General features: G+C 40.0%; 1 protein-coding gene across 7 annotated transcripts in view; it reads left to right on the plus strand.

Annotated features, from left to right (window-relative positions):
- Positions 1-12,015, plus strand: part of POLR3C (RNA polymerase III subunit C) — a 16,820-nt gene continuing 4,805 nt past the window's right edge. For 3 of the 7 annotated variants that reach the window (XM_036015077.1, XM_036015080.1, XM_028502512.2), the window contains exons 1-8: positions 1-338; positions 1,582-1,748; positions 2,242-2,497; positions 2,608-2,793; positions 5,993-6,081; positions 9,926-10,030; positions 10,159-10,251; positions 11,823-11,903. In XM_036015077.1, coding sequence (XP_035870970.1) covers positions 1,602-1,748; positions 2,242-2,497; positions 2,608-2,793; positions 5,993-6,081; positions 9,926-10,030; positions 10,159-10,251; positions 11,823-11,903 — 957 coding nt within the window. In that variant the 5' untranslated portion in view covers positions 1-338; positions 1,582-1,601. Of the gene's footprint in view, positions 339-843; positions 1,494-1,581; positions 1,749-2,241; positions 2,498-2,607; positions 2,794-5,992; positions 6,082-9,925; positions 10,031-10,158; positions 10,252-11,822; positions 11,904-12,015 lie in introns of those variants that run through there. The other 4 variants (XM_036015078.1, XM_028502514.2, XM_036015079.1 and 1 more) reach the window with 3 other exon arrangements.

Consider the following 12,015-nt stretch of genomic DNA (forward strand, 5'->3'; position numbering starts at 1 on the left):
CACGTGAGTCGGCCAGGCCAAAAAAGGCCGCGGCGCAGATAGCGACCCTAAAGCCTTCCTCCAGCACCTAAGAGGCATAAAACCGAAAGTCCGCCCGCCGCTCCTCCAACAGTCTCTCGCCAGTCCTCCAACCTCCCAGCGAGAGGAAAGAAAGAGCGTCCCCGGAAACCACCGAAATTCTGGGGTAGAGTTGCCTGCGGGTTTTTCTTTTCCGGGTCCTCCTCGTCAGTAGTGCGAGAGAGGGCCGAGGGCTCCTTCTCTGCTCCGGCGGCTAGGAGGAACCGCTGGAACCCGTGGGGCGGGGGAACTTCGCCGCGTTAAACTGCAGTGACCCAGAGGTTAGTGGAAAACGCTGTGTGAACGGGGCGGCCCTGTCCCTGGATCAATGAACCCAGTCCCGAACTGGGAACCAGCGTGCAGGAAGTAAAGAGCTAGAACCAAGCTCCTTGGAAGGCCTTTTTGAAAATGGTAGAGTCAGGGGATGCTTCTCTAAAGATGTGTGGATAAGATGCTGAAGCTGAGAAGCAAAGACTTGGCTTCTGAGGAATCGGGAGAAATAAATGAACAAACCAATATATTTTTTAAATATTTTATTTATTTATTTTTTTAGGGAGGGAAGGCAGGGAGATAGAGAGAGAGAGGGAAACATCAATGTGCGGTTGCTGGGGGTTATAGCCTGCAGCCCAGGAATGTACCCTGGCTGGGAATCGAACCTGGGACACTTTGGTTCCCAGCCCGCGCTCAATCCACTGAGCTACGCCAGCCAGGGCTACAAACCAATATTTGGAAGCACTTGTGATGACACAAAAAAACGCAAGTAATTATGTAGTATGATCTATTTGTATCTACTTTGTCAAAAGGTAGAATTTTCAGAATTAGATACTGTCCTGCAAACATCATACCTCATCTCCTATTTGAAACACCCTGTCGCGAAGCTTCCCTTTAACTATTTCTTTTTCTGAGTTGCCACTCCTTTTATGGACTGGGAATGACACTGCCTGTTCACTCCCAGTAGGCTGTGAAGTGGCCTTAATTCTTCCAAACAGTGAAGTGTAGGATTGAAAGTATGTGACATTGCAAAACCATCAACACCCAATCTTTAAAGAAAATTAGAATCACACACAATCTTATAAAAATAAATGTAATGTATAGCCCAGTCTTTTTTATCCATACATTTTTTTCTTAATTGAATTTTCCTCTACATTTTGCTTTGTAGCCCTCTTATTTAGTGAACAATTTTCTATGCTAAAACATTATACATAATTTTAAGTGTTGGAGTAGTATTCCATTGTATGGGTATACCATAATTTATTGAAGTAATTCCTTACTGTTAGACATTAGGTTGTTTCCAGTATGTTAGTATTCTAAGGAGAACTACAGTGACATCTTTTTATTATTTCCTTAGAACAGAGTATCTAAAACAAAATTATTAAGTTGAAGATATGCAAAATATTAAGGCTTTTGATATATAATATCAAAACACCCTCTACACAGTACATGAATTTATACTTAGCAGTTCTACTCCCAACATAAAAGAAAAACTTCCCAGTATACAGTGATTTTTTTTTAATTCCATTACAGCTCTGAGATTCCTTAGTACGATGACTCAAGCAGAAATTAAACTATGTTCTTTGTTGCTACAAGAGCATTTTGGAGAGATTGTGGAAAAAATTGGAGTCCACCTAATCAGAACTGGCAGCCAGCCAATAAGAGTAATTGTCCATGACACAAGAACATCACTGGATCAGGTATGTTTGGATGATATAAGTTGCTTTTTTTTCATCAGTTTCTTTTACCTACCTTTGAAAGCCTGTTATAGGATCAGAACAGTATTATTTGTGGGGAAAGGATGAAACATAGACCTTAAGGTTCTGCTTCTCAAAGTGTTCCTGGCTCGTCGTTGCTTTTAAGCAAATCTTTGCTCTTCCTTTGCCATACCTCATTTTTCATAACAAGTCTATGAATTTCAGTACTACCTGTTAGGAATGAGAATAATAGAGGGGAAGTAAACCATACTTTGAAAGATAAAGGTCAGAAGAAACATGAGCATCATAGCAAGGAATCTTCCTGATTTCTTCCATTGATGTGTGATTCTTAGCTCTTCCAATGGAAAGAGGAAAGTAGCACAGAGATTCTTATCCAGCCATCTCCTGATGCTTAGTAAACTGTTGGGCAAAAATTGCCAACAATAATAAGCTGTGTCTTCAGATCTTTTCTCTCTTTCTTTTGGGTTTTATTTAGGTAAAAAAAGCCCTTTGTGTCCTCATCCAACATAACCTGGTGATATATCAAGTACACAGACGTGGTATGGTGGAATATGAAGCCCAGTGCAGCCGGGTGTTGCGAATGCTCAGGTATCCTCGTTACATCTATACCGCCAAAACACTGTACAATGACACTGGAGAGCTGATTGTTGAGGAGTTGCTGTTGAATGGCAAAATGACAATGTCAGCTCTCGTGAAGAAAGTGGCAGACCGACTCACAGAAACTATGGAGGGTTAGTACTGTATCAATAGCTATTAGCAAAAGCATAAATTGGCTGGCTGCAGAAGCGGACCCTCAGCTATCTTAGGCCATCTCACCTGCCTCTTTTCTCCTGTGGTACAGATGGCAAGACCATGGACTATGCTGAGGTATCATGCACATTTGTGCGACTAGCAGACACACACTTTGTGCAGCGTTGCCCATTGGTGCATGCCACTGAGAATTCAGACCCTGGGCCACCGCCACCTGCCCCTACTCTTGTCATCAATGAAAAGGACATGTTCCTGGTTCCTAAACTGAGCTTGATAGGTAAGGAATTTTGACCCCCATAACTGATTTTCCCTAATTGTGGATTCTTCCTCAGTGATTGTTACATGAATAAATCAATGGAGCAGTTCCCAAGTATTTACTCTGTGCAAGATACTATGGTGTAAGATACGAAAAACCATTTTTTTAAAATATATTTTATTGATTATGCTATTACAGTTATCCCATTTCCCCCCTTCTCTACCCTCCACCCTGTGCCCCCCTCCCACCCACATTTCCCCCTTTAGTTCATGTCCATGTGTCATACTTATGAGTTCTTTAGTTTCTACATTTCCCATACTATTCTTGCCCTCCCCCTATCTATTTTCAACCTACATTCTATGCTACTTATTCTCTATACCTTTTCCCCCCTCTCCTCCTCCCACCCCCCTGCTGCTAGGCCTCCATGTGCCCTCCATTTCTGTGGTTCTGCTCCTGTTCTAATTGTTTAATAAGTTTCCTTTGGTTTTGCTTTAGGTGTGGTTGTTAATATTTGTGAGTTTGCTGTCCTTTTACTATACATGTCTTTTCTTTATCTTCTTTTCTTAGATAAGTCCCTTTAGCATTTCATAAAATAAGGGCTTGGTGATGATGAACTCCTTTAACTTGACCTTATCTGAGAAGCACTTGATCTGCCCTTCCATTCTAAATGAGAGCTTTGCTGGATAGAGCAATCTGGGATGTAGGTCCTTGTCTTTCATGACTTGGAATATTTCCAGCCCCTTCTTGCCTGTAAGGTCTCTTTGGAGAAATCAGCTGACAGTCTGATGGGAACTCCTTTGTAGGTTACTGTCCCCTTGTCTCTTGCTGCTTCTAGGATTCTCTCCTTCGTTTTTACCTTGGCTAATGTAATGATGATGTACCTTGGTGTGTTTCTTCTTGGGTCCAACTTCTTTGGGGCTCTCTGAGCTTCTTGGATTTCTTGGAAGACTGTTCCCTTTGCCAGATTGGGGAAGTTCTCCTTTATTATTTGTTCAAATACATGCTCAATTTGTTGCTTTTCCCCTTCCGATTCTGGTACCCCTATAATTCGGATATTGGAACATTTAAAGGTGTCTTGGATGCTCTTAATCTTTTCCTCAATTTTTTGAATTCTTATTTCATCATGCTTTCCTGCTTGGTTGATTCTATCTTCCTTCTGGTCCACTGTATTGTTTTGAGACTCATATTCCTTCCTTTCACTATTGGCTCTCCTCCGCGTGTCTTCCTGCATCTGTTTTATGGTAATCTGCATTCTTTCATCTAAATTTCGTCCAAAATCCACCAGTTCCGTGAGCTTTCTGATCACCAGTGTTTTGAACTGCGCATCTGATAGATTGGCTAATTCTTGGTCACTCAAAAGGATGAGTCCTGGGGGACTGATCTGCTCTGTTGAAAACATATATTTTTTTTCCCTGTCTCTCCTTTTTTTTTCTTTCCGGTCTGGTTGCTCTTGTTATGGTGGGGGGTGGAGCCTTAGGTGCTCACCGGGGCTGGGCACCCCAGTTGCTAGATTGTGACGTTATATGTGGGGGTGGGGCGGGAGCGGGGCGGGAGAAAACAATGGCGGTAGTTCCGTTCCCCTGGACTCAGACCCTTGTCTGGGCTTCCGGGCCGCGAGTTCTGCCCTGGTCCACAATCGCTACCCCTCTGGGTCTGCCAGCCGCAGCTTGCGTACTCAGGGATCACCGCTGCCTTCTTGCGCCCCCGGATGGCTTTTGCGCCAATTTCGCGCCAAACCTTCCCCTGACACCCGCGCGCCGCCGACCCAAGCCAGCCCCGCACCCGCCCAGCTCATCTTCTCCTACCAGTCCAGATGAACGCATCTACTTCAACTTCTTGGCTGCCCGACTTCCATTCAGATAAATCCTCTGCCGGATCTGGGTATTATTCTGATAGTAAATTATTGTTGTAAATTATTGGTTTTCTAATCTTGGTTGTACGAGGAGGTACAGTGCGTCCACCTATTCCTCCATCTTGCCGGAAGTCCGAAAAACCTTTATTGTCTTTGCGTTTATGGGGCTTAAGGCTAATATAGGAGACTTATATTAATTAAATAACCACATAGGCAAATAACTAACAAACTGTGATAAACACTATGAAGGAAAAGTGTGAGGTGTTTTGAAAATATGTAACAGGACTATAGTTATCTGGGGATTTGGGACAAATGCTTCTTTAGGAAAGTGATGTTTGACCTAAAATTTGAAGCAGAAGTAGGAGCCAACCAGAGAGGTAAGATAAAGGGATGCAAAGAATAAATATTTTTGACAAAAGGAATAGTATGTAATGAGAAAAAAATAAGAGTATTTGAGAAAGTGAAAGAAGGTCAGCTAAGCATGTTGAAAAAAGGAAAGAGAGCCTTGAGAGTAAGGCCAGGGAGATAGGTAGGGGCTAGATCATGCAAGACCTCATAGAGTATCTGTCCTTTATCCTAAGAGCAGAGGAAAACCACTAACAGATTTTAAGCAGCAAAGTGACATAATCTAATTTGCATTTTTAAAGATTTTTCTGTGTGCAGAAAGGATGGGGCAAGAGTAAATGTAGACAAACCATTGAAAAATTAGTTGTAGAAGTAGTGAGGGAGATAGGTATCAAGAATGACTTCTATGTGTCTGATTTGCATATGTGGGAGGATGATGTTGCCATTCAATGTAAAAGGAAGCATTAGAGCAGATCTTTCCTCCTTTTCTTTTGGGTCTTAAAAAAAGACGACACTTTGGCCCTGGCTGGTATAGCTCAGTGGATTGAGCTCTGGCTGCAAATGAAAGTGTTGCCCGTTCAAACCCCAGTCAGAGCACATGCCTGGGTTGCAGGCCAGGTCCCCGGTACCGGGCATGCAAGAGGTAACCACACATTGATATTTCTCTATTTCTCTTCCCCTCTCTCTAAAAATGAATAAAAATCCTTAAAAAAATGACACTTTATGTCCTTATTCAACATATCAACAGCAGCTTCTCAACAATTAGCTCTCCAGTTGTCATTGTACAATTGAACAGGAGTAGTTTGAGAGATTAAGGGTATTAATTTCTTTTTTAACATGTTGAATTTCAAATAACTTCATCATTTACGTGACTTTCTTGTAGTTACTCCATCTCCTGAGCAACTCTAACCTAGAGGCAGCTACAGAAGTCCTTGGAATAGGGACACATCTGCTCTTATGCTTGATCATTTCCTGTCATCATATGAGATATAGCCCAACTATTCCAACTGTTTTATTTGGCAGGGAAAGGTAAAAGGAGGAGATCATCAGAGGATGATGCTACTGGGGAGCCCAAGGCCAAGAGACCAAAACATACCACAGATAACAAAGAGGTAATGGGGCTTTTGGATGAGGAGTCCTCACCCTGAGGCATGCCAGAAGGAGCACTAAGATAAGCCCCAAGAGACTTTAAAGATTCCTGGGTTGAGAAATATAGTATATAGTAGGATTATGAACTTCATTAAGTATTAGCCAGCAATAGATTAATGAAGAGTGAGTGAACTCCATTGCTGATTCCCTTCTGAGGCTTAACTTACTTCACTCACTGGACAAAGGTAGCAGCTTATGCAAAAAAGGGGGAGCATCCTACAAAAAGTTTGTTATTCAGAATAGCTGGGACACAGAGACCCATGAGAGCCAGTGGTAAGAAATGCATCTAGAAAGCTATATGTAAGCCTCAGCTTTTATCTTCAAATGCCTTTTCAATGTCTCTATAAAGATGTCTAATAAGCACCTCAAATTCAGTATAGTCAAAACAGAATAATTGCTTTCCTCCAACCCAAATATCTGCTCTCTCAGCTTTCCTCATTTTAGTAAAGAACACCACCTACACTAGCTACCTAGGACACCACCATTTGCTTAAGCCAAAATCCTAGGAACCATCCAGTTCCCCAGTATGACTTGTCAGCCCATTTTCCAAAATTACCTGAACTCCAACTCTCTCTCACCATTTCCACTGCCATCATCCTAGTCCAAACCACTACCATCTCTAGTCAAAACTTTGCCGACACTCTCCTACATGGTCTCTTCCTGCATTCATACCTATTAAAAGCCAAAATGAGTTTCTAAGATTTTCCCTTTAATCCCAACATGTCACTGATTTAGAATCCTTTAATAGCTTCCCATTACTCTTAGAAGAAATACAAGTCTTAACTATGGATTATTAAGCCTTACATGACCTGCTAGGGACAAGGCTCTCCAACCTCAGCACTTCACAATCTTCCTCTTGCTCACTATGTTCCAACTTTCTTTCCATTTCTCAAACATGTCAAACTCATCCCTGGCTGGGTAGCTTAGTTGGATAGCACCATCCCGATACACCAAAGTTGCAGGTTTAACACCACCCCCGCCCCCAGTCAGGGTATATACAGGAATCAGCCAATGAACGCATAAATAAGTGGAATAACACATTGATCCTTCTCTTTCTCTCTCTCATTCAATTAATTTTTTTAAGGTAAAAAAGCATGTCAAACTCTTTGCAGTCTTCAGGCTTTGCCTTTAGTAATTCTTCAACTTCAAATGCTTTTCCCACAGATCTTCATATAGTTGCCTCTTTTTAATCATATTTTCTTACAGTTCATGCATCATTGTCCACCCTCTTCCTGAGTCACTACCACATTTTTCCATTTCATATTCATAGCCTTTATAAGTGACTGAAATTATTTTTTACTTGTGTACTCCGTTTGTTTTTGTACTCTCAGTAGGCTATACATTCCTCAAGTATCTTGACCCTGGCACCTGGAATATAAGCAGAACATCAATAAATATTGCTTGATTGACTAAGAGGTGTATTGACTGTATCCTGAAGGCCAGGGGAACTACTAATGAATTTTAAGCAGGGGAATAAAATGGCTAGATTTGTATTTTAGAAAGATTACTATAGTAGAGTGGTTCATAACTTGTGTAACTCCTTGGATGGATTTCAAAGAGTCCACTGGAATTTATGCATATGCATTTTTCTGTGCAGTACTTCATAATTCAAGGGAATTGTGATCCCCAAAAAGTTAAAAACAAAACAAAACACTGCTCTCTGAGTAATGGGGAGAATGATGCAAAGGGAACAAGATTAAAAGTAGAAAACCTAGTTACCATTTTTATAGCATCCACTATATTAAGAAAGAAAAAATGAAAACCAGTTAGGAGGCTATCATAGTAATCAATGTGAGCCATAATTAGAGCCTGAAATAAGGTAATGTCAGTCAAGATAAAGAAAAATACATATTTGATAAATAAAAAGACTAGATAGAACTTGGTAATTGGATGGTATACGAGGGAGAGCAAGGGGTTAGTGATGATAATCAAGTTTCTAGCTTAAGAAATTGGGTTGGTTATAGTATAGTTAGCTGAAAACTTAGAAAAAGAACAGTTTTGGGGAACAGGTGCAAATGTCAAAATAGGCAGTTGAGTTTATGCATCTGGGACGTGATGGAGAGTTCTAGAATTAATAGATTGAGGAGTACATCACTAGTTAAAACCTCAAGAACACGTAAAATCACCTAAGCACAATACATAGAGTCAAAAAAAAAATGACTGTAGACAGAACCCTGAGGAACATCAGTATAGGTGGCATCTGGAAAAGGAATCTGTGCAGATTGAGGAAGAGTAGTCAGAATGGTTACAAGGAGCACCAATAAAGAATGGTGTCATAGGCCCTGGCTAGTGTGGCTCACATGGTTGGAGTCATCCTGTAAACTGAAAGTTCTCAGGCTCAATAACGGGTTAGGGCACATGCCTAGATTGTAGGTTCCATCCCCCAGTTGGGGCATATATGAGAAGCAACTAACTGATTGATGTTTCTCTCTCACATCAGTGTTTTTCTCCCTTTCTCCCTCCTTTCCCCTCTCTCTAAATTTTTTTTTTTTTTTTTTTTTTTTTTTTTTATTTTTAGGGAGGGAAGAGGGGGAGAGAGAGAGAGAGAGAGAAGAGAAGAGAAACATCAATGTGTGGTTGCTGGGGGTCATGGCCTGCAACCCAGGAATGTACCCTAGCTGGGAATCGAACCTGGGACACTTTGGTTCCCAGCCCGTGCTCAATCCACTGAGCTATGCCAGCCAGGGCTCTCTCTAAATTTTTTAAGAAATTAAAATTAGGAAATGAAAAAAAATGGTGTCATAAAATCCCAGGGCCACACAGTTAGGAAGGAAAAAAATGTCCAGCCATGTTATATGTTTCAGAAAGATCAAAGAAGATCAGAACTGGAAAGTATTCTTTGAACTTAGCAACAAGGAGGTCCTCAGGGACCTTGGCATTTCATTCACTACGGTGCTGGAAATGGGTTGAATACATCTGTGAAAGGGGATATGGCTGAGATAGTCAACTCTTTGAAAACCTTGGCTATGACAAAAATGAAAATGAGAAAAGACATAGTGTTGAAGAAGAATTATTTTAGAGTATAGATTTGAATAAGGTAAAGGCTGATGGGAAAAAGACAGTAAAGAAAGAGAAGCTAAAGACTGAGAGAAGAGGGAAAACTGAGTTGAGTCCCTGAGAATGCACAAGAGGGTAAAATCTAGCATACCAGTATGGGCATTAACCTTAGGTAAAAGGAGAAACATTTTTTTCACTGTGATAAAAGTGAAATTAAAAAAGAAAGTTAGAGTTCTGGCTGGAGTAGCTCAGTGGATTGAGCACTGGCCTGTGAACCAAAGGGTTGCTGGTTCAATTCCCTGTCAGGGCACACGCCTGGGTTGTGGGCCAGGTCCCCAGTAGGAGACGCTTAAGAGGCAACCACACATTGATGTTTCTCTCCCTCTCTCCATCCATTTCCCTAGCTCTAAAAATAAATAAATAAAATGTATATAAAAATGTCTTTAAAAAGAAGAAATGTGGGAATATGTGCACAAAGTTGAATGAGTTCTGGCCTAATGGCTTCTGTTTTCTCTCTGAAATAAGATACAAGGTCATCTGCTGAGAGTGGTAAGGGTGGGGTAAGTGAGAGATCTGAGGATACTGGAGAAGAGTAAAAATATAAGTGGAGAGAAAAAGGTTGGAGGTGGGCTTAGAGAATCTGGTCTGAGACTGAATTTATTGAGGCACTAGTCCACCTGACGATGATTTTTCTGCAACCAGTTTATTGCTACTGTATGGGAAAAGAAATGGTGACTAGTTCAATCCAAGCTCCCCACCAGAAAATTCTTTACTGCATCTAGATGTTTCTAATCCTGTTTTCCTCCTCAGCCCATTCCAGATGATGGAATTTATTGGCAGGCAAACCTTGACAGATTCCACCAGCATTTCCGAGACCAAGCCATTGTCAGCGCAGTTGCTAACAGGATGGACCAGGTGATATCTATGTGGGTGGGACAGTGACCATCAGGGACATTCTTATTTGCCAGATGTAGCCATGGATATTTAGCCAGAGCCAGCAGAGAAGAATGAATTCTGAATTCCAGTACACTTTTCAAATACAGACCAGCAGCGAGATTGTGAGGACCATGCTTCGGATGAGTGAGGTTACCACTCCCTCTAGCGCCCCCTTCACCCAGCCATTGTCTTCCAATGAGGTGAGTTTGATGTACTACTATTCTGACCGATTCTTGGATATTACAACATACAGCCTGGAATTAGGTTGAGCTTGGAGCCTTAAAAGAAAGAGTCTTTGTTGTTTAAGGTGAGATGGGGATTACCTTCAGGTAGTAGGTACTAAAATATTTGGTGTCTTGGATCCAGCCTATAAAAACTTAAACCATTCTATTAGTCATAGTACAAACTATTCCCATTCTAAAAATGCACTATTTGGAATCTGAGAGCCTTGGTGCTCAGGACATTATTTGGCTCCTTATATTTGTTTGGTTTTTTTTTTCAATATATTAATTTTGCACATTTTAAATGTTTTATTACATCTGTTTCTTAAAATGTTAATATTTAATGTTTCTAATATGTTTACTTATATTCTATTACTATCATAATCATACTTTTCCATATAAAATATATTTAGAAACTTTTATATTGTTTATATAAAAATTTTTAATTCATATAACAAAAAATTAAAGTTTTTTTTCTGATGATAAAAATAATTACATGATCTATATTCAAACAGCATAGACATGTTAATTTTTAAAAAGTTGTAGTTCCACCCTGGCCAGTATGGCTCAGTTGGTTGGAGTATTATCCCATGGACTGAAAGGTTGCAGGTTCAGTCACGGGTCAGGTCACATACCTAGGTTGTGGGTTGGATCCCCCTGGTCAAGGTGCATATGAGAGACAACCAATCAATGTTTCTCTCTCTCTAAAAGTCCTCAGGTAAGAATTAAAAAATAAAAGTTGTAGTTCCCCAAACTTTCAGGAATGCTGAATATGTTCTATATCTTGTTGTGGATGGTACTTAAATGGTTGTATACAATTTTCAACACTCATCAAATTAAATCCTGAAGACCTGTGCTTCTATATATGTAACATACCTCTATTTAAATACATACAGGGTCTGGCACAAATAATGCTCCGCCCTTTTATTACAAAATCATAAGCATATAATTTTGTAACATAGCAATATCACACGCAAGCACACCACATGACATTTTAGGTTCAAATTAAAACTATAAATTATTACACCCATATTATTACCCTACCAACCACACTCAAGCAGGCATTACTTCTGCTAGACCCTGTATATAGTGTTGCATAATTCCAACCTCAGAGATCTTTGTTAATAGTTTGATATGTATCTTTATTCAGACCTTTTTTTTATGTATCTCACATATATGTAGGTATATGTGAGATGTATATATATTTTAACCAAAAAATAATGGATTATACTTTATCTACTGTTCTAAACTTACGTTTTTCACATGCCAGTATGAAATAAACCTTCTTTTCACATCAGTTATAGATCTGTCTTATTCTTTATAATGGCTATATCATATTCCACTTAACGACTATGTCGTTCTTTATTTTAATCCATTTCATCTATTATTGGATATTTGGATTGTTTCTAGATTTTCACTGTTACAAACAATGCTACTATAGTTTTAGATATTTTTATACTGTGGTATCTAAAATGAAAACATCTTTATTTTAGTGATGTCAGCAGTTCTGTTCCCAAACCCATTTTCCTTGTCTCTTTTTGTTCCCATAGATCTTCAGATCCCTACCTGTTGGCTATAACATCTCTAAGCAAGTTCTTGATCAGTATCTCACTCTGCTGGCAGATGATCCAGTAAGTCTATTTTTGTTGTTGTTGTTTGTCTCTTTTTTCTGCTATGTTTATGATTTATTTCTACCACTGATACCTGGTATCATTCTCTTATAGCCTCATTCTCTACATAGCC

The sequence above is a fragment of the Phyllostomus discolor genome, chromosome 14, assembly GCF_004126475.2.
Source record: "Phyllostomus discolor isolate MPI-MPIP mPhyDis1 chromosome 14, mPhyDis1.pri.v3, whole genome shotgun sequence".
Classification (NCBI taxonomy): Eukaryota; Metazoa; Chordata; class Mammalia; order Chiroptera; family Phyllostomidae; genus Phyllostomus; species Phyllostomus discolor.